Here is a 23,809-nt window from a genome sequence, read left to right on the forward strand (position 1 = left end):
GGTGAATACTGAATCACCAATGCCTCAGTTCATTCTTAGGGTTGGAAGGAGTGCTGTCACTCCAGAGAACACCATTCTACTGCTTTTGCACATTCCAATGCTATGGGGACTTTATACCGCACTAGCTGATCCTAGTGATGCATTTTGGAATTATACAAAATGGCAGCCACATGAACATAGTGTGTGGGAGTGTGTGAATATAACTAACATATTAGATTCTAAAGAGATTACAGTTAAAAAAAATAAATAAATAAACCTAGTAGTAAGTATATTAGCCCTATACTGAAGACTGCATATTTAAAATTGAGTGTTATCTAAGACAAGTGAACTATTTATAAATTATTCATTCATTCATTCATTCATTCATTCATTGTCTGCAACCGCTTATCAAATTCAGGGCACCCTGGAAGGGGCACCAGTCCTTCACAGGGCAACACACACACTCACTCATTCACTCATACAGACAAGCAGGACACTTTTGAGTCACCAATCCACCTACCAACGTGTGTTTTTGGACCGTGGGAGGAAACCGGAGCACGCAGAGGAAACCCACACGGACACAGGGAGAACACATCAAACTCCTCACAGACAGTCACCTGGAGCGGGACTCGAACCCACAACCTCCAGATCCCTGGAGCTGTGTGACTGCAACACTACCTGCTGCACCTCCAAAATGTTCAATTTTCAAACCAGTTTCAGTATCATTTATTAAAGTTTTTCCATCAAGACTTTCTAGCATAATAACAAGTTTTTAAGCAAAAAGACCTGAAATGTGTCAAGCAATCAATTTTATAAACAGAAAAATGAGGTTTTAAACTTAAACCATAAGATAAATTAAGCATAAAGTATCATTCTTATTCTTATTCTATCATTTTTTTGGTTCTGTTTCTTGGTATGACAATGACCCTGTTGTAAACGAATTGAGTAAATAGAAGTTGAAACTGCAGGCAGAAAACCATACAGAGGAGATGAGTAATGGTACTTACCATCCACAGAGGGCCCATATTAAAAATGTTTGAGAACCCCTGGTTTAAGGTTTTTAACAAAAATGTCAAATATGCAGGTGTTAGTGTAACTATGTGAATATAGCTGCATTTAAGGTGGAACTGAAACTTTGAAGAACTCAACTTAGGTGGTATGAAATAGTAAGCAACATTTAGACTGTACTGGTGTGTTTGGGGAAGTTTAAACGAGTACTAGACAGTATAGAAGCTGTATATGTTCACTTTTCACTTTTTGCTTCAAAGTTTGGTTCATGACACTGTGGCACTGTGAGGCTTTGTAGGTCGTGGAGAGCAGCTGCGCAGTGCACGCCAACTCTAAATATATTCCTGCGCCTATGTACATAGACGATTATTTATTAACAATCCAACCTTGAGAAGAACAGTCACAGGTTTACCTCACTACTGTTCCCACATCTCAGTCTTCCTGAAGTCTTTTTTTCCTGAAGGATAGTTTCTCTTCATCCTCTGATTGTACACAAACTCTCCCCAACTTGAGACGAGGGGGCCTTTGTTAATTTGCGGGGTCATATGCAACTTTGCGTAGTCGCGTATAGGGCAGTCCTGCACAAACACCTTCACGAATGCAAGGGGTGATTCTATGTAAATTTCCCTAGTGTAACAATACAATAATGAAACCCTCCAAACGGCTCGTAGAAGCATATGATTCCTGACACCAAAATGTTTCAGCTGACTCACAGAAATTGGATGGATATTTTTTTTTTGAGAAGTTTGGTGTGTTCTCCCTGTGTCTACATGGGTTTCCTCTGGGTGCTCCGGTTTCCTCTCACAGTCCAAAAACACACATTAGCAGGTGGATTGGCTACTCAAAATGTCCATAGGTGTGAGTGTGTAGTGAATGTGTGTCGTCCTGCAAAGAACTGGTGCCCCTTCCAAGGTGTGTTCCCGCCTGATTCTGAGTAGGATCCAGACCCACCGCGACCCTGAACTGGACAAGCGGTTTCAGACAATGAACGGCTAATGCTTTCATGAAAAGAGGACCATTTTGCTACAATATACTTACACAATAAACTTTTGCATAATTGTACATATCATATTGATATAACTGATATAATTGGTGAATAATTTGTATAACACTGCTCAGACTCACACATACTCATTTATCTCATTTTATATTCTATTTATCTCAGGTTTTGGTTACTGATACTGTGATATTTGGTTAATATCACTGTAAATAATTTGTGCATATGTTCAGTGTGATGTCATCTGCGTGCACTCACCAAGACAAGTTCTTATATGTAACAAATAGGTAGTGTGCTATAAAGTGATTCTAAACGCCATTCCGTTCAGTTTAATGTCATAACTTAACTTTCAACTTCTTCCCCATTCTAATTAACTTCACTCTCTCAGCCCAAAAAAAATAGCAAATTAATGCCATAGAAAGCTGTCAGACAGGAATCTACTGAGGCCTGTATCTATGAAAAGGATAAACTGTGCAGTAGAAGCTAGTTAAAATAAAAAGAAGAGATGAATGAGGGAAGCACACTCCAGGAAAAAAAAAAACTATATAAATAAATAAACCCCTTCAAACAATGGCTTCATAGTTCAGCATGAACAGTGCCAGTGTGCTTATTCTTAATTACTAGAAGAGAGTAGAATTAGAAAAGAAAGTAGAAAAGAAAGTACAAATTTTGCAATTTTGGTGTGAAACATTATGCAACACACATTGAATTACATTTTGTATTAAAACTAAATTGATTAACCAGTAATATGACATAATTGGCATGATGAACTTAGGCTTATTGCATTTCAAAGGAGATTAAATAAGTTTTTTGTGCTATTGAATACCTAGTTCATCAATGTGTGCACCTTAAAGGAATCTGAATGCACCAATTATGAGGAGCCTTGGTGTTTTTTATATTCTTTTCTCTTAGCCGCTCTAACAGAGAGTCACCACAGTGGATCACTTGCCAACATGGCCTGTGGTTATCTGAAACAACCATAACATTGTGCACCCTCAGAGTAATAAACCTGTTCCATTGGTTGATAGTGTAAGTGAAGTTGGATGCATCTGGATGGATACTATCCCAAGAATTCCTGCCCACAGAAATTTCACCACAGAAAGCAGGGATTTATGCACTGAATACCACACATTAATATAAACTTCCTCAATATGCAATGGTGCAGCATGCTGGTTACCATATCTGACCACATCTGACTGCTTCTCTTAGGGTTGGGAGGTATATCAATAAAAACTGCGGACCTGAATATTTATAAATGTAGACAGGGTGTTATTTATGACGTGTGTGGTGTGTCAAATAACTGTTCTGTGTTTATAAGTACAAGGCCAGAGTTCACTCATGTGCATTTAAGAGAAATGTCACACCCTGAAAACAGGGAGTTTGGGTTAAAAGAGAGAGGAAGGAAGCTGAACAGGTGCTCACATGTATGAGGCTTTCTCTTCTAAATGTGTTTTTGAGTTTCATTTCACTGGAAAACTATCTGCTGTGGCTCATTCATGCTCATTTAATCGGGTCATCTTCAAAACATTCAGAAAAAAAGTTCTGTAGCTGGCAACACCACTGAGAAAATCACAAACACCTGCTCCTAGAAAGGAGCTTACAAATAGACTAGAGCTAAGAGGTAAAAGGAAACCCGAGAGTATATTTTTCACATTAAAAGTCAGGGTTCAAATGGTTCCCACTATATATGAAGGAAAAAAACTAATAAATAGATTGATCAGTCAATAAACACAAACCTGCACAGGTTGCTCAAGACTCTGCAAATTTTTAGTACATCTGGTCAAAAATGACATTTTCTTGATTAGTGTAAATAAATATTGTATTTTAAATTTTAAAAAAATATATATAAGAACTGATGTTATTTTGTTCTCTAAAGCTTTTAAAGCCATACTCATGAGGGACCACCCCAGGGATGTGAGGGGTGCCACCCCAGTGATACATGAGCACTTGATTCTTTAAGTGTTCACTTTATACGTTTTTATTCCTCCCACATCTAATATATACATGACCTTGTGACTGCATAAAAACAATTGTGTGGGGAGGTGTGGGGAGGAAAGAGATTCTAGAATTAAGGATTGTTTTGGCAATTTGTCTGGAGTGATGTTAAATGAGGAAAGCCTCATTACCCGTCTGAAATATTCATAAGCGCTAACAGCATCAACACCCAGACATGAACAAATTACTCCTTTAGAGAGAGAGAGAAAGAGAGAGAGAGACATAGAAAGGGAGACCACCCACCCACACAATGTTCTCCCTCCATCCCTCTCTCCACATGAATCATCATCCTCACCTTCCAGTCCCCTTTCATTTTTAACACCTTCTCCTTTTCTGTTTCCCCTCTCCCGGTTATGACGCATGTCACACGACCACTTCTCTCAGTCTCCTGTTGCTTCCTTGTGATTATTTCCTGCTTGTACTGTGTTTTTTGTTTGTTTGTTTGTTTTAGTTTTTTTTTGTTTTTTTTTCTTCGCAAGCATCTGCTCACGTAATTAGCACCAGGGATACTGTTAGGGCAAGAGAAAGGAGAGAGTGCGAAAGAAGGAGTAGCAAAAAGAAGAGAAGGAGAGAGAAAAGAAAGTGCAACAGAATGACAGAGCTTCAGGGAGAACTGATGTGGCAGCCAACAGACAAAAATACCCACCCGGAGAGTTTCATACAAAAAAAAAAAAAAAAGGACAGAATCCTAGGGACTGACTTAAACATTCTTGGCAGCGGTATTATGCCCATTGTACTTTTGTAACTGTGAGTAATAGATTTGGAGTGTTTAGAAAAACAGCACTGATGTTTTTCATCATCAATGCTCATTCCTAACCTGATGCCTGCAAGAAATTCCAAAATCTTTGGGACAATAAAATGTTTACCACTGTGTTGCATCACTTTTCCTTTTATCGACACGTAATAATCATTTGCTTCACCAATGAACTGGATTTTCACTGTTGTATATTTCTCCTAAACTTTTACACACAGACATTTATGTTAATGTTATATAAAGGATAACATGCTTAAATCCTTAATCCATCCATGCTCATAAAGAATTAGGTGTTTCAGGAACACTGCTTGTATCCCTAAGCATGATTACATCACCAGCTTAAGACATTCTCGAAGCATTTCATACCATATACAGGTACATTCTTGTTCCCTAAAGGTACAAACCCTGTAAATGTACCCTCAAAAGTGCAACAGAAGGGTAAAAGTCCAATTATGCACCCTAACAATGTAATACAGAAAGGCAAACATGTTCTTGTTTTCAGAACAGAATGGCTTTAAAAAGAAAGACAAAATAAATGCCTGGTGCCACGGGAACTACTCATAGAGACAAAGGTAAATGCAAGGTAGGATTTATTAAATGAACAGGACATGAAGGAAACAAAACAAAGAATAAACAAAATATAAACAACTAATATGTGTTTATAGTTGGTTTATAGTTCACAGAATGTGAAACTTCATGACAAAAACACTCGATACAGACCTGAACAAACCTAACAGAGACACCCAGAAAGCTAAACCTAAACGCAGAAAGCTTAGGAATGTAAAATGTTGGACAAACACTGATACTCAGGAAAGGGATTTATAAACTAAAGAACAGACAAGAAACACCTGGCAGGGGAAACAAGAGGGCAGGACCACAAAGGAGACAAGAGAAACAAGGGACAGGACAGAAATACATTAAACAGGACCATTCATGACACCTGGAGTTGAAATGACCCCATTAGGCAATCGATGCAACTTAAAAATGAAAAGGGTTCCGTATGTAGCCTTGAGGTTCCCACCACAGTGAGAGTGAAATATACCATCACAGTGACAGTTTTTCTGAGCGTGCAAGATAAAACTCACTTTTTTCATTTGTTGCAGAAATTGTATTCATAGTTAGTGAGTATTACCAAAGAAGCAAAGGTGAAGTTAAACATTAAATACATTGTCCTTATTATGTTAATTTGTTTAATTACAGAGGAAAGTGTGGTTGTGAGAATATGAGCAAACTGAAATTATGAATAAGTCATAATTGGTGAATGAATGTCAGCAGTTCCATGGCAATAATGGCAATATGAGAATAGGAGAGAGAAAATAAATCAGTGAGAATAAAAATCAAAAAGAACAGAGAGATGGAAAATACAGAAATAGGAAAAGGGGAAGGGGGTTGAGAGAAACTGAGAAAGAAACAAAACAACATTTTTTTTAAAGAATCCACAACAGAGGCAGAGACAACAGGAAACAGAGAATGAAACAGAAAAAGAGAGAAATGAATAGAGATAGAGATAGAGAGAGAGAGAGGAGAGAGAGAGAAATAACTGCAGAATGATCAGGGTTCACTCCCCAATAATACTTTAATATGTTAACCATATATTTCATATATTTTAGAGTCAGATCATAAATTTGCTGCGCTGGTTTTCATACCAACTAAGATTCTTCCAATTCATGAAAGCGTGACCTGCACATTTCCCCACAGCTGATTGAAAATCTGTTGCACAAGTCACTCAAAACCTTCTTCCCCTCAATTCTGCAGAATAAAAGCTGAATAAGTCTCCTCATAAGCTGTAAGGGCTTTCCACTGGACAATGTATTACAGCAGCTATAAGGCCAGAAATAACGATCCAAAGCACAGCAGCAAATGCAATTCAGATTGATTCACTGCCCACAGACTCAAATGATAAGGGCCATCCTACTCACCCTGACCCAACATTCACTAAACAGAGGAAAGTTCAAAAGCAAGACTCCACAACTCTCAAAGACTGCGTAGAGCAATGGTCTCTTGTCTTGTTCCCTTGCCTCATCTAGAACTATAAGAGATGAGCTGGTGCCGTCCTGTCACTGGGAAGATTCATAAGGTTCTAAATGCAGGGATGTCTATACGTAAGTGTAACTCATGAATAATTGTGATTGCACAACAGCTTTTCTGAAATCAAAAGTATCAATAGGCAGTTTCTACTCTTCTAAAGGACTTACAGTAGATACCATCACCTAATATGAATAGAAAGATTAACAATCAAATATCCAATAAGTTTTAATGCATAACCAAGAGCTTATTTATTACATATGCCCAATATTTTTTTAGATTTTCCTATCATCATCAACCATGTTGGCTAGATAAACAGAGCAAAAATAAACAGGACAGGACACAAACAAACCCACTTAAGATCAGACTTGGCAGAATGATTGAACTGCAGTGGCTATTGACAGAGGTCTACAGATTTACTTACCCATCACCATTAGCAACACATAATGGAAGTTCAACTGCACAGCTCCACCATATATCACCTTCATTACCACACTGCTGAGAGTTTGTGTGTGTGTGTGTGTGTCCGAATTCTCCCGACATTGATCTGATTAATGAAGGGAGTATGGTGATTGTGGAAGTTTGATGTTCTTACAATGGATATATGGAGTTGTATTATGCCTCTAAAATATCAGCCAGTGATGGAGATTCTTAATGCAAGTGGTTATTCATATAAAGTAGTTGCTTTGTTGTTTGGAAGTGTATGGGACACGCACAGGCAGTGTGTGCATGGCCTACGGACTGTAGGAGTGGGAAAGAAGAAGGCTAAGCACATAGTGAAGTATTACTCTGTTTCTGCAGTTATAGGGAGTCTATTTATCTGGAGAAGACGCTGTCACCTGTCTCCATGAGAAATGCATATTGTGAATTTAATTATGAACTGTGTAATGACTCTGAACCACTATTTGGGTTTTATATGATATTATATATTTATATGTTAAATCCAAATAAATGTTCATGTGTGTGTGTCTGTGTGTGTGTGTGTGTGTGTGTGTCTGTGTGTGTGTGTGTGTGTGTGGGCCTCAGTGTTCCTTAATAGGGTAAACTGTAATATTCCAAAGCATGGAATATTATCCTTGACACATGAACATACTATGACTGAATTATAACACTGCAAAAAAGCTTCTGTTTCATCAGCGTTTATAAAAAACATAGACCAGCTTGGATTTCACAAGCTTCCAGTACACTGCCATATTTTGATCTCATGCTTTATTTGATCTGTGAAGAGTAAAGTGCCTCACAGTAAAGGTAGAAATTCTATAATTTACAAATAAATTTATAAATTATATCAAATGGTGTCTAAAAAGTCTGCACTGTCAGTTTTTATATAGAATACTTCTAGTAGGTTTGGTTCAGACACTAAAATACCCTATAACCACCCTATAAACGTATAACTACCAGCAAAAATTCATCATAGCATTATTTAATTAGTATATTGGCATTTGCCTAGTGTGTGTGTGTGTGTGTGTGTGTGTGTGTGTATTTCACATTCAGATAAGTGAAACATGAGCGTATTAAATTGTGTTATTTGCCACTATATTAAAGCACAAAGCTGACTTTACTGTTAGATGTACTGCGGCATTTTCTGAGTAGAGCGGAATTCACATTGCTGTGAAAAAGGTTATAACTGAGTGAATTCAATTCAAGTGACAACAAAAGACAACTGGTTTAAAGTATATTCCTATGCAAATGTTCCTTTGTGCAGAATCTTTTGTTGTCTCATCATTAAAAGAACAGGTAGAATAAGGTCTTTCCTCATGTCAGTGAGTTCACATTACACTCAGCTAGTTCAACCATTCCTTGAGCAGGGAAAGGAAGCATTTTGTGTGTCTATCTGAAGTGGTCCCTGCTGGACACACATATGGTGAAGGTTCATTTAATAATGTTGTGATGGTATGTGTGTGTGTGTGTGTGTGTATGAGAGATAGAGAGAGGGAGAGAGAGATAGAGAGAGGGAGAGAGAGTGTGTGTTTGTCTGCATCAGTATTCTATCTTGTTCTCTCTGGGGTGGGTGTTTTATTAGAAAGCTGACAGAGGGATCAATACACCATACTGTATAGACACACACACATAAATCTCCACGTCACTTACTAAACCGCTTGCTTGAGATTGAAAGCAACTATGTGTTTATGTGTGTGTGTGTGTGCAGTCATACACTTACCTTGACCTTTTCCTGAAGTTTTCCTAGCTGGACCGTGCCCTCGATGATGCGGGTGAGCACACCTTGCTTGTCTTTCTCTAGACACGAGGCCTGATGATTGAGAGAGGGGAGAGAGGGGATTACACAACTACAATACACACACAGAGTGAGGGGAAAGAGAGAAATAATAAATAAACAGGGATTGGGGGAGGGGTATAGAGAAGCAATAAGTATATGCAGAGAGAAATAAGCAAGATAGATTAAAAAGTAAATAGAAGAGAAAGAAAGAAAGAAAGAAAGAAAACAGGTGTGAAAGCAAGAGATTAAAGAAGATAGATTAAAGGAAGAAAAGAGAAAAATAATAGGTAAGGAAAGAGAAAAAAATGCATGGAAAATTAAAGGTAAAAGGATATAGCATACGAGAAAAAATAAAAATGCAGAATGAAAGAAAGAGGAAAAGAAAAGAGAGATTGAGAGATTGAGAGAGAGAGAGAGAGAGAGAGAGAGAGAGAGAAAGAAGTACAGGAAGTAAATGTAAATAAAAGGAAAGAAACAGTTAAGACGGGTGTGGGGGGTGAGGGGGCGGTAAAATGGATGGTTAAAGAGAATTATGATTAAAAAAAAGCCAGAGGAAGACAAAGTAGCAGAAAGGACAGAAGACAGAAGAAGTTAAGAAGGGACAAATGCAGGGAAAGTACAAGGGAAGGACAGGGCAGAAGAAATAGAGAAAAAAATGACTGAAAAAAATATACAGACAAGAATCCTCAGCTAAAGCTTCAGACAGTCCACCTGGGGTCTTCCAATGACATTTAACACAGCTTTACAATAGGACTTTTAAATGAGCAAAAACAAGCTAGAACAAGTTTGTCATGTTTGGTAGCAGACTAGCCTGCAGTGTTTTGTATTCAGTGGTGGATTCAGAAATCAACTGGGACAAAACTGCACCAGTCATGAGTATAAAGAGCAAGAAAAATCCCATAAATAAACTTTAATATATTCTCATTAGCTACTGGGTTTTTGGGACCTGCCTCTTCAGAAGTGAAAGGCATAATCTTGCCAAAAATAGCAGAACATGATGGATTCCACCAAGACTGGACTGGGCCTTTGCTCTAGGGCATGAATAATAATAGGACAGGCTGTGTCTTAATCATAGGTAAGGAGCTATATATTCATTATTAGAGAAACACTGTGTGTGTTAAGTGTGAAATGTCAATAAGAATGATTACAAGGAAACCAGAGAATGTGATACTGGACTCCAGGTAACTATATAACTCAAATTATTTACTGTTGAGGATGTCTATGTGGGTTAGGGGTAGGCAGTATAATGTTAATACTGTATACCGTGGTATAAGACCATTAAGCCGATCTATGTGCAATTAAGAGAGCCACAGGGAGGGGGCACTCTTTGTGTTCACTGACTGCTGATGTCACACTTTGAACATCAGCCCTTTCCACGTGCCTCACTTCATGGGTGACCTATGGGTGAAACTACAAGCATAGTTTAAAATAAAACAATCCACCAAGAGGTGGCATATTGTTCTCCTTGTGTGTGTAGGTGTACACAATTTAACAGCAAGCCAAACTTCCATCAGATAAATGCATAAGAGTCAGGATGTAGCCTCCAAGCTCTTGAGTTTTACTGAGCTGTGTATTCATACACCAAATGAATGTCAGTGAAACTATAAGAAAAATAAGTACAATACAATAAAGCATAAGTAATGCCTAAATGTTTTATTTTCTGTAAAGCATATTTGAGTTGTATGAAAAGCTCTATATATAACTGATGCATTATTATTATTATTATTATTATTACTAATGCCAGCAGAGTTATGACATGATCAGAGCAACACTACATTGTTAACATTTCTAAAAAATTCAGACTGTCAGCAGATTGCATATTTGACATATAAAGGTTTGAACTCTCCCTCACATAGTTTACCATGAGTAGAGACAGAAAAAACAGAAGCTGTCATAAATAGTGCATTTCAGCATGAATAAGCTCAAAGTATTAAAGCAAACATACACAACCAATACTCATAAAAATCAATGTATAATTTGTAAGTATTCCTTGTCACTTACAGACAATGCTTTCTGTGGCATAAACAAACAGGAGCTTTACAGGGAATTGTTTCACAAAGCATGGGTGCTGGAGTATTGAAAGTTATTTCCTACTTACAAAGGGAACACAAAAACTGTTAAACTAAAAGTCCTCAACAGGGGTGCTATATCTCATCAACTACAGACATAACAGGCAGGATGTAAGATGGACCAATTAGAATGGATAACATGGAAAAGTCTGGAATGGCAATCCACCAAAGCTCCTAATGATTAATCCTTCCTAAAAATCCTTCTCAAGAGAAGGTAACAAGCCATTTGCAAACTTGAGACAGGAGGGTTTTCTATAGTAGATGGCAAGAGAGAGATTAGCCGTAGAAGCCATCCTTGCAGAAAATGCATAACACCAACAGTAAGAACATGCCCCACTACAAGTGATGCACTCTGAGCCTATACTATCCAACTAACAACAACAAAAATAAACACCAAAGGAGAAGCCAGTGTGCCAGGCCAAAATAAGGTGGCGAAAAACAAGTAAGAAAGAAACATGGAGATGGTTTGAGCAGGAGTTACAGCCAATTTCCCAGAACTGGCTAAAGGGCAGCTCAACGGTTAAACTCAGTTGCTTTAGGTACATCATCTGAATGCCATGAAGAAGGCAATCAGAGGTTTGGAGAAATGCCCAAGAAGGAGATCTCTCACAAGGAGAAAGGAAGGAGGAACAACCTCAAGAGAGCAGAGGAGATTTGTAAACACAGGAGCATGAAGGAGAAAGTGTGCATTAACTTTTTCTAGGACATCTTTAAGTATGCCAGAGATCTGCCTGAGGAGAAGAAGTCGGGGAAGCTTGAGACCACCTCACAGGAGTTAAAGAGCTACATCAGAGAACAACTCAGTGTGATATAAAAAGGAAGATCTGCATCAGCTCTTGGACAAAACAGTGTACCCTACAAGGTATATAAGAACTGCTCCATGGTACTGAAGCTACTGTGGAAACTAATGAGTGTTGCCTTGGAAACTCAAGCCGTCTGCATGGTTTAAAGCTGTAACAACTTTCATTCCAAAAACGAAAGATTCTCGTGAAATCACTCAGTTCTGAGGCATTGCCCCGCTCTGTGTGGAAGGGGAGATTTCATTCATAGTGATGGTTATATGCATGGCCAACTACCTTCTGGCTAAAACTACATCCACACCAGTTGCCAGAAGGCAGAGATCCCAGGATTTCCCAGTTGCTTCTAACATTTTGCCATGATCTGGGACCAAATCCAGACAGCCTTTGCAAGAAGCAAGATCTCCATGTAGTTTGGCTAGGCCTGGCAAACACAAGCTCATCACCTGGTCTCTGCCTACTTCGACAACTTCTATGCCTTCTACACAACCCAGGAAATCACTACTGACTGGCAGCTGACAGCAGCTTGAGAAAGGTATAGTGATAGCTTTTTCCATCTCACCTATGCTGTTCATAGCAGCATTTGAAACCATCCTCAATGATGCAAGACAGATGGCCTCAGTGCATTCTCAATCAGGACAATGTCTTCCAGCCGTAAGTGAACGGTGGCTCCCAGCTGACGTCCCCGCAACAGGCCTGTGGGCACTGGCAGAAATGCACCAGGCAGAAACACCTTGCAGGCAATAAACATCTGTGCTTCCATTTAAACTTTGTATCTGTACAGGATAATGATTGTAAAGATAGTATATGATGAAGGTGATGATAATGACCATGATTATGATCACAGTCATAAAAAACAGTGGCTGAATGTGACAATGACAAAAAGCTGGGATATGAACCCTATGAACTTGAAAACTAAAATGATGAACTTGAGATACGAGAAACATGATTCAATGGTAAAAATAGGAATGAAGGAGGTAGGATATGAACATAGGCATTTGACTGGACATTGAGTCTATGGTGGGATATGACTAAAATATCATTATTTCCATTCATTTCTGTGCTGATAGAGAAGCCAAATCTGAGTGCAAGTCTGAAAATATCACCCTAAATGTCTCTTAAGCTTGTTATACATGAAATCCGCATGATAGGACCAGTACAAGAAAGAGTGAGAAACAAATGCCTTGATTAAACATACAGAGCTACTTTTGAGCTCCATGTATATAGCCTGAAAAATGACCATGGAAAAGTGACAGCTGTCATAACATCTTAGAAAAAGTCCTTGACATGAGCACTGCAGTGACATTTCCAGTAAAAGTACACCATGGAATTGTCAAAAAGTCAAGAAAAAGTCCACTTTTGCTGAACTGTGAGGGCTGATATGGTTGTTTTATCTTTTTGAGGCAATACTATAAGAAAGAAACTCTGCCTACTCAGAACTGGGCTACACAGAATTATGACTCCAACTATGGCTGTGGTGTTTAATGATATTAGGGTGTGAAATCAGATGATGTCATTTTTGTATAACACACTTTTCTAACTGTATCATGTGTAGTAACAGAACATAAAATAATGAACAGCTGAATGGATGGGAAAAGACAAATTGTACCAGAAAAGGGTCAAATGTTATTCATTTTTAATTATGTTCATATTTAATATTAAGTCATGTTATTATTTTAATCATTTATTGTTAAAGTATGAATATGTTTGGCATATTGCACACTGTTTTTAATAAAAAATTTGGACACTGTTAAAAATACATTTCTGTGCTCCAAATTTCTGGTATTTTTGGGAGGAAGTGTCAAATCTAAAGTCACACATATTTATTTATCATGGGACATAAGGTTGGTAAAATTTGTCCTTACCTAGGGCCAAATTCTCACATTTGGGGCCAGTTTCCCCCCTTCCCAAGTTGTGGTCCTACCATTTTAATGCCTAAATTTGAGGCAGGATTTTTGTTCATTTTCTGCTTTGCTGCTTTTGTTTCACAGAAATACTCTACAATGAAGTGTAGAAATATATTCCACATAATGCACCGGTTCCATACCTATTGCAGTTTTGCTCTAAAAACCTATGTCCAGGCCAATGAACATCTAGAAAAGATTATTTTTAGGATTGCAATTATGATCATATAATTATGTTAAGTACAAAAAACACATATACAATGACAGCCCAAATGTTAACACTCAGCTCAATCTGAAACCATTAGTCACATCAGTCTGAAGCTTTAATTGCCATGCAGATGAATTAATGCAGATATTGATTTTGACATGATTGACATAGGGCCCACAAGCAGACCAGTGGAATGTCCTCAAGAAATCTATAGGCAGGAAGACAAAAACAGCAAGACTCAAATCAAATATTTAGTGAGCTGGACTAATCGGAAATGCTTGATTTGTCACTTTCGATTAACAGATATGTCTTGAGGAAAAGCTCTTTGTTCAAATCTGTGAAATGTTTGCCAACTCTTCTGTTCTTCAGTTTACATTCTGCTCACATTTAATATCATATTACCTACTTTGAAATTAATTTAATTTCAGTTTTATGAAGTATTCCCATGCCCATAAACCCTACAGCAGTATAAATATTAAAAACTCAAATACTGATTACATTGTGTAGTTAAATGTGATTAAATGCATTTGTCTTATTTCCTAAGTGAATTTATTTAAAGGCATATGGATGAATAAAATAACTTTCAAAAATATCTTTGTTATTTTTAATCATTCTAAAAAATTATATATAATTCTATGAATCTGCTAATGTGAATGTGAAAATGACATGAAGAAAATTACACTTCTCCAGAGCCAGCAGTGGTGTGTTTTGCTTGTAAATGACCATTTTGACCTAAAGTACTTTTGCCAAAAATAAAATGCATTCTAATAGCTGGAGACATTCTATTATGTACCTCCCACTGTGTGTGGTTTTCATTCTTCAAAATGGTGCTAATTACAGAAACCCTGAGGGTGAATTATTGCAATAAATATGTTAAGAACAATGACACCATATATTTTATGTGAAGTATTGAATAGCACCCCTCTGAGGCACAGTTCCTAAACATGAGTGAATTTGCATGCTTCACATCTCAAAAGTGATGCATGGTAGCAGAGGGAAACTTGAAATAATAATGATGGTTAGAAATGGGTCAAAATTCAATGACAACATTGCTGTAGGAATATGAGGACTTGACCATAAGCATCTATTATTACTATTAAAACTATTACTACTATCTGTAGAATTATTACTCTATGTTTGGTTGTGCATCTATGTCTAAAACACATGTAAATCACAAATTCACCAGCTACATCATAGACAGTAAATGTTAAAGATGCTGCTTATATGTTTCATTGAAAACTGTTAATTGTGGTTATTCTCCTTATGGCTATATCAATACTATCCCTTATTAGAGTTATATGAGCTATATATATTAGAGTTCTATGAGTTTTTACCCATAAATTTCCTAGCTGTCAGCCAATAATAATTCAGCCACTGCACCTGTAAATAGTTTTTAAACACTGGGTTGACTACTCCAAAACTAGTGCAATAGTTATTTTATTATACATAGTACATGGTATTATTTGCATTATGTTATTATGCAGTAGTATATGGTATTATTCTAATTTATACTATGAGGGAAGGGTAGATTATGCAGATTTCAGTACCTAGATTAAGCTTCAGTGTCTTCACGATTCCTCATCTTTCATATGTCCTATACCTCTCTCTTTTTCACTCTCACTTGAACAGTAAGAGCTTGATTCCACATGTTTATATAATGGCTGCCATTAACAGGAGGCAGACAGGGTTAACAGAACTCACAGGGACGTATGATTTATTGAGAAGGCCCATGAGTTACACTTCCAGGAAGCACAAGTACTTGAGTACAGTAAGTGAGGAGTCATGTAGAGGGTGTTGTTTTCACACATGAAAGGTTTGCTAAGGTGTAAATCTCATCAAGTTTGGAGAACAACATGTAAGAGTTTACCAAACAGTCTCTCAAACACAGTTAAACATAAAACACATACTGCAGAGTCAATAGAGATGCATGTGAAAAGTTGTAAAATGATCACCTCTCCAAACTATGTCATAAAATACTACGAACACAATTTCAATTGGGGCAAATTGTACAGTTATTGGGAGTAGCAAAGGCATGAGTTTGCATGTAAGGCAGCAAGGTGCCTGCCTACTTAACACTGCAGTTATCCTCTGGGCAAGTGTTTGATGACAAGCTGAGCAAGGTGTAAAATCCATGCTGTAATCCTCCGTCATCCAGGTTTCCCTGCACGTACTATCTGCTTGTAAATGCGGATATATCTCAGTGCACCTTTCGCTATAAAAATAATAACTTCTTAAATTCCTAGTCCCAGCCACCATGTCCTGGCATCCAGCCCTCTCTCTGATAACCTAAAGGTGATTCAATACATTTTTCAAAACTTTAGCTTAACTGCATTGTTAAGATATGAATAAACTTATTCAGAGTGATTTGGAGTTCTATTCAAGGGAAACATGCAGAGTCAGAATGGTAGTGACTTGAACCAGATAACTGAGTATAATACCTTTCAAAGCTCCAAATGAAATGTTAATTACCTTGCCTGATACTTGATCACTTATTTAATGACACTATTCAGGTTATGGCCTCAGTCATATATAGTTCAGTCCATTTATTTTGTGGCAGAGAAGTAATAGCAGGGTATTATAATGCAATTATAATTTAAAAAATGTTTAAGATTTATCACCCTTTTAGCATTAAAAACACTTCATATAAATATGTAATGATTTTAAAAAATCAAATTTGAGTTTGGTTTTACAGAAAACAAAATGCTCCACATTACATAAAAGCTGTGTATATATATCCACATGTGTGTGACAAATACCATGTGTATGAGCTGGTCTCTCTCATGTGTGGTTTTCTCAGCAAGTGTGACGACACTGGCGAGGTACTGATGAGCTACCAGCTCCTTCTCCAGACAGTCTTCAATCTGCTGCTTCAATACACTTATATGTCTCTGAGCCTTTCTATGTGGGGTGAGAGAGAGAGAGAGAGAGAGAGAGAGAGAGAGATGAAAGTGTTTTTTTCAACTTGTTAAAAAAACTTGCATAAATACACACATCTGATCACATTGCATTTACACACACACACACATACACACAGATACAATCACAAGGCATTTATTCAGATCCTACTACTTCGTGATCAGGAGTTAGATCTTAAAGTATTTCGATCTCAAACACGGTTACAGTTGCCTTTAAAATGTGTACAGATACATATATAACACCCAGCTACAGGATGCATTATACTGATTTAAGTAAACAAAGCCTATGGATGTAGGACACATTTGTATACCTGTTAGCTTGGAGTGCTAGCTGTAGCTCACTCTCCAGGTGTTTAATTTCTGTGCTGAGGTTAGTTTTCTCCAGCACCAGTGTCTTCTTCTCAGCCTGCAGGGCACTCACTCGAGACTGTAACTCTTCTATCTCACTGGCTTTTATCCTCTCCTCTTCCTCAATCTGCCTATAGGACAAAGGGAGACCCATGCTCATGCCCATGCAGACAATACAAATGCATGGACACAAAATCAATTTTGACAAAAATAAATGTGTACTAATTTACTGTAATATAATGCATTGTCATTGACTAATTATTCAACATATGCACTGATACTGGGTGGCACTGTGATGCAGCAGGTATGTCGCTCTGACCACTGTGACGCTCCAGGGTCCTGAGGTTGTGGGTTCGAGCCCCACTCCTAGTAACGGGCTTTGAGGAGTTTAGGGTGTTCTCGACATGTCCGTGTGGGTTTCCTAAGGGTGCTCCTGTTTCCCCCCATGGTCCAAAAACACACATTGGTGCCCAGTGATGCCCTGTGATTCCAGGTAGGCTCTGGACCCACCGCAATCCTGAACTGGATAAGCTTGTACAGACAATGGATGGATGGATGCACTGATACTAATTAAAGAGCAGGTTATTAATATCAACTAGTTTTATTAACAAAACAATGTACATTACAAGCCCTATTCACATTAAAACTCCAGATGTTTGAAGAGCCAATTTGTAATTAGTGAATTCATATTTAGAGCACCCATTGTATGCACAGAGAAATGAAATGATAAAATAGTGTAATGGGATGATCTTGAACAGCTGCATATGAGCTTTAGGTCACCATGATCAATTCTACACTTGAGTTAGGGGGGTACAGGATTTAAATTGCATTCCCTGAAGTGATGGAGCACCATCCAATAATGAGAAACCGCTTTTTTCAGTCTGCTTATTTTTGATTAATAAACTCGCCTAGTGCACATTTATTACAGGTTTCATAAGGCATAAGAACTATACCTTTGTGAATGAAAATCTGACGGTGTGTTTGTGTGTGTATACTGAAAGTGAGGTCACTGTTTCTGAATATGAGGATTCTCTTAGTCTCCTCTCCATTTTCCCTGCCTATATTTATCTCACCACTGTCTTTCGTCATCTGTCTTCCTTTGTCTGTGCCTCTTTCCTTTCTCTCTATCTGTATTCCCTATATCTGTCATCTATCTCCCTCTCCTGCTGTATTTGTTGAAATTTTAATGAGTTTCCCCAAAAATCCTCTAATGGCTTTTCATATGCTGCCTGATTAGAGAACACCACAGTCAGGTTAGGGAATATTTCCTTCCAACTTTATGCCACTGACATAATCCTTCTCTCTCTCTCTCAAAGAGACAGACCTCTCTTGTAGACAGAGACTCACACATGCACACACAAACAGAACTAAAACAGGTGTACAGTATCAACAATAAAATAGAAGAATTAAAAGGTAGTCTGACAGTACAATTTTTAAATTAAAAATCAAATAGGGTTTATATATGTATATGTGCAGTACTGTGCAAATGTTTTAGGCACCCTATTTTTTGAAGTACAAATTCTGTTATAGATTTAATATATTTATATATATTTAATAGATATTAATTTATGAAGTCTGCATTATTGAGTCAGTACAAAAACATTTTAGATTTACTTTACCAATAATAATAATGTAACAAAAAGATAATACTTGTACATCTGTAAAGAATGTAACTTATTAAAAAGAGAGGTTATGTTCAATAAAAAAACATAATGAAGGCTCCAGAGATTTTGCATGAAAATAGAAGTGTGACAATTCAACTTCTTAAAAGAACTGTGGCAGATTCTCCAAGACACTCAGTAAAATCTAATTTCTTTATAAAACTGTATAAACTGTACCTAGGACTAATATATAAATAAATGAATTAATTAATTAACTAATTAATTAATAAAATGGTCCTTCTTTGGTTTGTTAATGTTACTGCATATTGCTGTCTTTTTCTTTCAAGTAATAAAGAATTAATTCCATTATTTGAAGTCATCTTTACTTTCCAACAGTTTTTGCATGTGTCTAGAAATTTTGCACAGTACAATATAAATACAATTCTGGTCTTCGTTGATATGCTACATGACCGTTTCCCATTGGAAAAACTTGCCCTTGATCCAATATGGCGGCATTCAAAACTGTGGCCATGTCCTGGATTTAGCCTAAAAGTCCAGGACATTATTTAGATATTTCATTTTCCTTTTCATTTCTGAACTAAAAGGGTGTCCTGCAACTTTTTACTTACTCTGGAAATCAGACTGTTGGAACATATATATTTCACCAGGCTTATTTCCAGCCACTCTAAAAAAAATACTTGTTCAACAGTTGTGCAGCCAGAATTTGATCATTAGGTGAGCTTTGGCAAAAGGCAGAACTTCAAACCTTCTGAAGAGAGTCCTATAGTCCTGCACACATCCAAGGATTTTGTTGGGCTTTATTATAGTCTCCCCTGCACCTTTTGCCCCTCCATCATTCATGGCTCATGACATCAGCACCAGTTCACACAGCACACAGCCACAGACTTCCCAAACACTTTTTATAAAGCCTTCAGTCTTCTCCCATCCATTTTCCAATGTCAGACACTGTCAACCATGCCTACAGAGGTTCATGAGTGGTCACAAAGCATCAAAGTGCCAATCTAGGAGGTGAGAGTTAACATGTCCATGCCACTGCAAGTGCCTCCCGCTCCCCTCGTTCCCTTCATGTGGGGAACAGCCAGGAAAGGGTGTGTCCCCATACATGTTAGGTCACATGTGGGGAATTAGCTGTGGCTGACTGGATGGGCCTTGGTACAATTTGGATGAGCCAAGGCCCAAGGGGGCCCCATATGGGCTTCTGCTCCTGTTGTTTGTATTATGTGCCATGTTTATGAATGCTTTAACAGGGATCTTAACTAACTCAACTGACTCAACTTGCAACACGCGGCAGCATTGGGAGTTACTTTGAATATTTAGGGCAAACTGTTATAAGCTGTTTGACAGTTATACATTGGAGCGGTCTACTGTGTCAAAAACATTAGACCTCTAAATGCTTTGCTTTTCAGTCATGCAGTACATACACAGCATTTCGCTGATGCTCTTATCCAGAGTGAATTACAAAAATTGCTTTGTCATCATCTCAGAGAATGCATACTAGTTTAGAATTAAAAGAAATAATAATTGAAGATACCACAAGATAAAGAAAACAATGCTGCTAACTAAAAAGTTAGTATTATTATATTAAACTGATATTCAGTGTCAAAAGTAAATACATAGTAAGCTCTTTATTCTGCTTAAAAGGTTTTATGAATATTATGTTCAGGGTGGAATGAAGAACAGAACATTTACAATACTGAATCTGATCTGAGAAAATGACTGATATTTAATTACTTGTTTAAACCCTGTAACTAGTAAGAATTATGCACTAACAGCCATGAAACTCTTGTGAAAGTTCTTTAGTGAAGCAAGGAAGGAATACGAGTTGAATGGGTTCAGATATGCCCTCTGCAATTTTGCATAATTTCTGCTGCTGTTCCTCAGATAGCTCTCCAGTTTTCGGACACTAAGACAAGCACTAATGATACCTCCTGGTAGATTTTCTGTCTGCCACCTTCAATTCCCGTTTCATATTCTATACTTGAACTCTGTGAAATAAAATGCAATTACGTATTTCAAGCTTCCCTATTATTCCTCTATTATTCTTCAGTTTTCTTTCTTTTTCTTGATGTTCTCATTTCTTTCTTTTTTTAATAACTTCTTTTTCTGTTTATTGCTTTTTATTTTATTTCTCCTGATGTTCTGAGATGGTTTCTTTATCTCCTTTTTGTCTCTTCCTTTCTGAACTTCATTCATATTTATGTTTTTGATCATTGAAGCCAAACCTCCCTTAGGGAGTCAAGTACCATTGCTTCTAGGAGCAATTATCTGTGGTTTTAACATTAAAGTCAGATTTAGTCTGAGTCAAAAGGAAAACTATGTAATATTTTGGTTTGGTTGCTAACAATGATGAATTACATATATTCAACTTTCTCTCTCAGAATTTTCTGATGTAGGGGCCCATATGTAGCCTCAACTCTCTAACCATTGGTCTTATCATCAGGAAATTGCAAGTTCGATCTGCAGTGATGACTGAGCCATGAAAGGCAAAAAGCCCAAGAAAGCAAAACTAGCTTTACATTCCCCTAGGGACTCCTTCTTTGGCAGAGTAATGTGTCCCTTTAAGACTAGAACACCCCCCCCCCACAAAAAAAGAGAAAAAAAATCTATGCAGTTCACACACTAGATATGTTAAAATATGGCTGCCTGTATACTCATATTTATATACCGTTTGAGTTTGTCTGTTGTAGAGGTGTGCTCCACCCAGCTGACTGTGTTCTCCAGTGTGGTGCGGGTTCTCCCAAAGTCTAGTTTTAGTGTGTGGAGCTCTTTGTGTACAGTCTCTAACTCCTTCTCCAGAGCCTGCTTGTCTGCCTCCAACAACATCACCTGCTTTGAAAGCTTACACACTGCAGAAAGATGACATGGATGAAAGGAAATTAAATCATTGGTAAATTTCATAAAATGGTTGCAAGACAAAGAGGAAAACATTGAATGGATGAAATTGAATGAATAAATAAACAAAATAAATAAATAAATAAATAGAATGAATACATTTTTAAAAACCCAACTGAATACATATTGTATTATCTAATAAATATGTATTATATTTTCATGAGAAATTCAAATTTATTTAGAACTAAAATAGAAGCAAATTTGCTGTTTGGGTTTTCAGGTAAATGTTTGAGTTAGTTTTAAATGTAACATGTGTGTGTCTTAATTTTACCTTCCTGTGTGTGTTTAGTGTGTGTGTCCTTGGCTTTAGCATGCTGCAGTTCCAGCTGTTCTATCAGCACACGATTCTCCTCCAGTACCAGCCGTGCCTGATCCTGCAGCTGCCTCCTAAACACAAACCCACAAAAATAGCAGCAACTGACTACATGTTACATAGTGTCGCATATATAAGCCATTATGAAATTCATTCAGTTAATACAGGTGAGCAGGTGGAGTAATTTAACAAATCCTTGCAGTAGCTAGGTAATCAAGGAGAAATCAGAAGCTCTTGTGTCCAAAACTGTCTGTATATCTGAGCATACTTAATCCTCAGAGCTACTCAAACAAATAATTTAATGCTAAAATCTCTATACACAGCATGAAGGAGGAAAGATCAGTTAATTTGGTATCCTTTTCAAAAGTAGCTCTTCACAGATACAAAAGCAGGTTTCACACCCATCCAGACAGACAGACATTGTCCCCGTGGAACAATGTCTGTCTGTGGAAGTATAGAGGACTGTGGAAGGTTAATAAAGGCAGATGGCCAGTTACTGATCAAACATAGAAACCACTATGCAATCTATAAAAAAAAAGCAGGGAAATTGAAACAGATCTATGCTAATTGGCTTAAGCTAATAGCCTATACCTATTAAGCCAGGACAACTTTCAGTCAGAATGCAAAAAAGATAATTCAATGTTTCTATAATCCTGTGATTAGGAATAGGTTAGACACAAAAAAGCAATACGTTAATAAGTATCAAAATATTTACAAATCTCAGGAATAAGATTCATAACAACTTAAAAACAGCCAGTAATGTAAAGAATGCTCGAGGGCACATTACACAGCAATTTAGTAGCTTCAGAAGCCCATTCCAAACGGAAAGTGCATTAGAACATATTGCCTTCATACTGAAGCATGAAGCAATCCCACTAATTTTGGGAATGATGCCGAAATAAGTTTAAAACCTTAGTGCAACCTTAGTGTCAAAGCACAGAGGTGCATGAGAAAAGACTCCACTGTAATGAAACATTAATTTATTATGCATCACAAGATTTCAAACCAGACTGAAAAAGATTTTAAAAAGAAGCAAACAGATTGTCAGCTTCCAAGTAAAAGCTATACAAATCATATTGTGTTAAAGTCAGAGTTCAGCAAATTTAATTGCAACACAGAACTATTTGTGAGCCCACGCAGGCCAAATACTTCTTATTTTTGTCACAAATATTTTCCAATTCTCTTTTATAGTCAATTCACTTCAGACATATTGTTACTCCCATGGTCCAAAATCCTCATAATTTTAAAATCATACTTTTGCCAGATAACAAGAGCTAAACAAAAATGCTTGCTGTCATGGAGTTGTTCATGTTTTCATGGCTACACCCATTCCTAATTAGACCATGACTTATACCTTTCACTCCATTTCCAAATAATGTCATCCCCATGCACCCTGCTGGCTCAGGAAGCCCAGCAGATACCAAAACCTGTGGATGCTCAAGTCTCTTATATAAAAATACATAATATTGGCACACACTCTGATATACTCTAGATCTTTTGTGACACCATTCATTCATTCCTTTGTCCATCCATTTTAAGATTAATTATTATGAAAAATATTAAGTTGCTACTTTTTTCCTACCCTCCTCCAAAAGTTAAATAGCACAGATTACACAGTCACACAGCTCCAGGGGCCTGGAGGTTGTGGGTTCGATTCCCGCTCCGGGTGACTGTCTGTGAGGAGTTGGTGTGTTCTCCCCGTGTCCGCGTGGGTTTCCTCCGGGTGCTCCGGTTTCCTCCCACAGTCCACGTTGCAGGTGGATTG

The 23,809-nt window shown here is 37.5% G+C and overlaps 1 protein-coding gene across 1 annotated transcript in view; it reads right to left on the reverse strand.

Annotated features, from left to right (window-relative positions):
- LOC136677399 (centrosomal protein of 89 kDa-like) overlaps positions 1–23,809 on the reverse strand; it is a 135,274-nt gene that overhangs the window by 65,076 nt on the left and 46,389 nt on the right. The window contains exons 14-18 of the mRNA XM_066654919.1: positions 22,003–22,118; positions 21,505–21,685; positions 17,181–17,348; positions 16,711–16,852; positions 8,920–9,009 (exon numbers count right to left, since the gene is read on the reverse strand). Of these exons, the coding sequence (XP_066511016.1) occupies positions 8,920–9,009; positions 16,711–16,852; positions 17,181–17,348; positions 21,505–21,685; positions 22,003–22,118 (697 nt within the window). The remainder of the gene's footprint in view (positions 1–8,919; positions 9,010–16,710; positions 16,853–17,180; positions 17,349–21,504; positions 21,686–22,002; positions 22,119–23,809) is intronic.

This window comes from Hoplias malabaricus, chromosome X2 (genome assembly GCF_029633855.1).
Source record: "Hoplias malabaricus isolate fHopMal1 chromosome X2, fHopMal1.hap1, whole genome shotgun sequence".
In the NCBI taxonomy this organism is placed as follows: Eukaryota; Metazoa; Chordata; class Actinopteri; order Characiformes; family Erythrinidae; genus Hoplias; species Hoplias malabaricus.